General features: G+C 39.6%; 1 protein-coding gene across 1 annotated transcript; it reads right to left on the bottom strand.

Moving 5' to 3' along the window:
* Positions 1-940: 940 nt before the first annotated feature.
* Positions 941-3,646, bottom strand: LOC146509383 (collagenase 3-like). Its single transcript, XM_085174892.1, has 9 exons — positions 3,508-3,646; positions 3,097-3,344; positions 2,860-3,008; positions 2,576-2,704; positions 1,941-2,102; positions 1,688-1,811; positions 1,463-1,596; positions 1,200-1,359; positions 941-1,091 (listed from the first exon to the last, which is right to left on the bottom strand). The coding sequence occupies exons 1-9, from the start codon at positions 3,604-3,606 to the stop codon at positions 956-958; spliced, it is 1,341 nt and encodes a 446-aa protein (XP_085031018.1). The 5' UTR covers positions 3,607-3,646; the 3' UTR covers positions 941-955.
* Positions 3,647-5,461: the final 1,815 nt, after the last annotated feature.

Genomic DNA, 5,461 nt, shown 5'->3' with positions numbered 1-5,461 from the left:
TTCTGCTACCCTACATTCCTAAGAATTTAATTTCAAGTTAAAATACAAATTGTATTCTTTTCTGTTGTGTAATTTTATTATAATATGACCAACTATGTTTCAGTTAGCTAAAAATCACGGGTCATTTACTCACCGGAGGGTTGGTGGTTCGATCCCAGGCTCCTCCAGTCTACATGCTAAATATCTTTGGGAAAGATACTAACCCCATGTTGCCCTCTGATGCATCCATTGGAGTGTGAATTCGAGTGAATGTCAGATAGAAGCACTAAAAACCTTAGATAATGTGCTTGTGTGAATGGGTCTGATCGGGTGAATGCACCAGTTGTAGAAAGAACTTTGAGTACTCAGTGAGAGTAGAAAAGCGCTATATAAGAACCAGTCCATTTACCATTTAAAGTCCTTTAATTTATTATTATTATTTTTAAATCGACAGTGCACCATATAATCCTACGGAGCCCCGCAGGGGACATGGGAGAAAAAAAAGATTAAGACGGACTTTTGCGAGATCTCGCAAAACTAACTCGGGATCTCGCAAAAGTTGAATTCCAACAATGGCGGCAGCTACTTAGTTGTAATATTACTCTTTCTGTATTTTAATATCTCAAAATACAATTTTAAGATATTTTGAGGCGTGAATGTAGTTGTGTAAACGTCAGATACCTGCTCGGTTTACAAGACATCACATATTTGCAAAAGTGCTCCGACGTTTTCGGAGATCTGACACCCACTAGCTCGAAGCTAGTGGGTGTCAGGAACACCACTTTCCCGGCACATCGTGCCTCGACCTCCCGGCCGGCAAAACTTTTGCGAGATCCCGAGTTTGTTTTGCGAGATCTCGCAGTGCTGCATAACAGACCAGAGGGATTTTTAAACATGTTAAAATAGCAATCATTCATTACATGTAAACTCAAAAGATAAAAATAGAAATATCAAAAACAGAATTCATTGTCTTGTTTCAGTGGTCTTCAAGCCTGAATTGCTGCTCACCTCCTTGCTGCAGAGCTGCAGTCACTTGGGAGGTCATTCCCAAGAAGGTCTCATCCACCTGTTTGGGGAATCCCTTATCCATCTTCTTTGTGGCCTCATTATAACTGGGAAAAGAAAAATGTATTTAGATTCATCTAACATTTGTAATACAACTTGTAAGCTGCCGTATGGAAATCGGTTGCGTAATTTTCTCAGGTCTTAGTGGAACACACCTGTAGTATTCACTGCCTACAAAGAACAGAGTCTTCCCACTTTGTTCGTCATAGAGGGCCGCATCAACTTTCTTCACTGTTTTGGGCAGACCAAAGCTGGATATTGGTTTAGGAAAGCCACTTACAAGATCATAGCCGCTGAAAGCCCACACCTTCTGACCTGTGAACAAATAAGAAGTAGACTTTATAGTAAAGCTATGTAAAGGCACAAAAATGCTGACTTCAAAGGAGTGCTGCATTAGGTGGACACTGGGAAAGCATACCTTTAAAAAGTAAGACACGGTCTGATTGTTGGCTCTCATAAGCAGCATCAATGTCAACAGGGGCATCGGGCCAGAAATTTGTGATGAGAGTTTGCTGAGGTGTGGTGCTCTGAGGGTGGTTGCGCCAGAAGAATCTGTGAAGACACACAGAAAATGTACATTAATGTAAATGATCAGTCAGCAAATCTCAGTAGCTCAGGTATTCATGCATTTATTTTGTGATACCTGTCCTTGAAGAAGAGCATCTCTCCTCGCAGTGTGGCAACAGCATCCAAAACCATCGTTGAATCACAGGCATCAGGAGTAGTGGGGGCTGTAGGTCCAGGTACAAGGATATCCTCATTTGGACCTGGAGGTAATTTAATAAATATCACACTGTTGTAAGTTGTAAAATTATTTATGCACAGGTTCTTCTAAGATTTTTGTCAACTCAAATATTTTTAATTGAATAAAACCAAAAAAAGAATTTAGCACTCACCATAGAGGGACTGGATGCCATTAACGTCATCCCGGGGAAGAACATAGGTGTCAGGGTTACTGTATGAGTACACTGGGTACATGAGAGCACCGGGGTCATTGGAGTGAGACAAGCCCAGAGAGTGACCAAATTCATGGGCAGCAACCATAAAGAGGACGTAGCCTGAAGTAGAAAACACAGAATGACAATTGGTTACAGCTCGTAAACTCCGCTCTTCTTCAGCTTCCTTTCTGTCAGTTCCACCTGATCGCCTGATTACCATTGGACTCAGAGCCTTTAGTTGTTCTGCCCCAAGACTTTGGATGCACTTCCACTTGCTCTACGGACCACACACTGTCTCACCACTTTTAAATCACTACTCAAAACCCATCTGTTTAGAATTGCATAGACCTGATCTCTCTTAGGCCATTTTTACCTTGCTCAGTTTTTATATTTGCTTTTATACTTTTATGACTGTTTATGTCTAAATTCTATCTACCATGTTTGCTATATATACATTTTTCTTATGTTTTTTTTATGGTATGTTTACGTGTGACTGTAAGGTGACCTTGAGGGTCTGAAAGGCGCCTATAAATAAAATGTATTATTATTATTATTATTATTATTATTATTATTATAAAAGTAAACAAACTTACCTGCTTTTGAGCGGAACGTGAACGTTTCATCTTCGTCAAAATGGGCATCCCCTCCAATGCCAGTACCGGGAGCAAATGCGTGGGCGAGAGTGCCATCAGGGCCATCAAAGGGGTAAAAATCACCATGTGCTGTTAGAAGATAGTAGTTTCAGAGTTGGCCAAACAAAACACAGACACTAAAAAAGCTTAGTGTTCCTGACTGATAGGTGGGATGATCATGTCTTGTGCAATAATACAATAAAAACGTTCAGTGATTATATTACTTAGTGTGTTTTTAGACTCACCCTGGCGACCAAAGGAGATCATCATATCAGCAATGCCACTGTAGATCCTTGTGAACCTCAGTGGAGTGACATTGGCCCACACCTGCAGAGCTTTGTCTATGGAGTCATCCACCTCTGCCACAGACATGTCAGGTGTGTAGTTCTCGATCCTGCAGAGCACAACAATATCCAAGAAAATCATTAGTGTGGTCACATTTTCTCACGTTGTGTGTTATGTTGTGTCTTTAGATCATTCACCTGTATGTGAGGCTGTTTTTCTCCCATTTAGCGCTGTTATCAAAAGTGGAGAAACGAGCGACCTGTTCATCGGGAACCCCACAGCGGGGCTTCTTCATCATGGCCAAAGTGTCAGCATCCAGAGACCCGGTGATCTGGAGACCAAAGAATCTCTGCATGTCAGCCAGCTTCTTGTTCAGTGGGCTGATGCCCCTTCTGCCAGTTGGACCCTCCTCCTCTGTGAGGTTGAAGAATTTCTTCAGGTAGTTCTGGAGGAGAGAAATATTCAGAGCTTTACACTCAAATATCTGTCAGCATGTTTAAGCTCAAGAAACAAGACAAATAACAACATGGGATGAACAATTAAAATAATCACGAAGTTTGTCCACTCTAGCCTATGCCAAAAAATAAAAAACAGCCAAGTACACATACCTTTGCAAAACTTTCATCTTGCCCAGTAATCTGAGATACTGGCATGCAGTAAACTGCCACTGCCAGGCCAAGCAGAATGCTCAGAGTCAAAGTCTTCATGGTTCCTCGTTGTGTGCAACTTGTGTCTCAGTGCTGTGAGAAGCTGTTATATAGGCTGGAGTTTGGATGTGTTGAGCAACTACCTGCCGTCAGTGACTAACGAAATGCTCCTTTTATGGTGAAGAGGGGAACTCTGGCTTTGATTGCTCATGACGGTGTTACATGTACAAAAAAACACTGATGTTGAATCATTGTTGCAGTTTGCAGAGGAAATTGTTCATGAGATGATGTTTAGAAGAGCCCCAACATCTGTAATTATCAGATTTTAGTTCATTTGATTTTTATTCAGATCTGACTTCCATATCCCACAGTGTGAAGAAAATCAAATTGATTTCATGATTTTATGAAGCTCACAGAAGCTCAGCTTTCAACTTTATGAAAGTTCTAGAAATAAAATTAAAACTATTCCTATTTTCAAGCTCTTGTGCAGAATTGACTTTATAGCAGATTTAAAGCAGATTTAAACACATATTTGAGGATTTTCTTTGTGTGTATTTGTTCCAGAATTATTACTATTTTTATCACTTTATTGTAATTTCGTTTCCACAGCTAGTTTCCTTCTTAGCTGTAATTATTTAAAAACTAATTTTCTCAGTGGTAAATGGCCTGTATTTGTATAGCGCTTTACTTAGTCCCTAAGGACCCCAAAGTGCTTTACACTACATTCAGTCATTCACCCATTCACACACACATTCACACACATTCACACATGGTAGTTGGTATCTGGACTTAATAAGCTCAGAACAGTTCTTGTCTCATTAAACACTTTCACCTGTGTTTTCTTGTAATGGATGTGTTAACATAAATTTAATATTCTGTCAAAGACTCAATAGAGGAATTGAAAGGTTTTTTTCCACTATGACCACTATGATCCAACATGATTCCAAATGAAAAAAAGTATTTTGCCAGGAATTGGTCACGGAGGGTTTCAAGTAGGGATGCACCGATACCGATACTGGTATCGGGTATCGGGGCCGATACTGTAAAATGTGTGTGTACTCATACTCGTAAAAGTTAACCAATACCATGAACCGATACCAACTTATTTCATTAATCAGAGGGTGGCTTGTCATTTCTGTTGTAGTTTGTTAGATTGACCACTAGGGGGCCAATGTGGTAGAAGTATCGTTTTTTGTACTCTGTATCGGCAAGTACTCAGATCCAAGTATCGGTATCGTATCGGTTTGGTAATTGGTATCGTTGCATCCCGAGTTTCAAGTGCTGCACATCACATACAGGAAATGATGATTAATGTTGACATTGTCAGCATTTCTATTATAAAAACATTAAAGTCAGTTTATTCTACACATTCAATAGTGCCCAACCGCATAACATTTTGGAAACTGGAAACTTTTTTTTTCTGTGAGTCAACTGCAGGTGGGTGTTTTCCACCTTACCTGTAATTATCCCCAAACACTTTGTGTCAGTGTTATAGGAAAACTACACTTCTGTCAGTGTTACACAATACTGGACGCAGGGATGAAGAGTTTTGACTTTACAAAGTAACGTTCAGCCTCAGGTAAATTAGGCAACAGCAGTAAAACGAGACATTCTCACACACACACACACACACACACAGTGAATATGTTTCAACATAAAAGCAAGGATGTTTTTTAATCAGGAGAATTACAATTTTTCTTTGCTAAGTAAAAAATAAATCACTGATGGAACGACACGAGCTTAAAATAAATGTTACGTTTGGCTGAATAGCTCTATATCACATGTTGATGTTTGTATAGAGAGATTTAAACTTAAAATTAGCAGCAAAATAAGATTAAAACACACATTTCAAATCACGAAAACTGTACAAATTCCAATATTACATCACTGTATTACACACTGAGGTAAGACTAAC

This window comes from Neolamprologus multifasciatus, chromosome 10, assembly GCF_963576455.1.
Source record: "Neolamprologus multifasciatus chromosome 10, fNeoMul1.2, whole genome shotgun sequence".
NCBI lineage: Eukaryota > Metazoa > Chordata > Actinopteri > Cichliformes > Cichlidae > Neolamprologus > Neolamprologus multifasciatus.
Note: the sequence above shows the minus strand (reverse complement) of the source record. Positions and strands in the feature narration are given on the sequence as shown.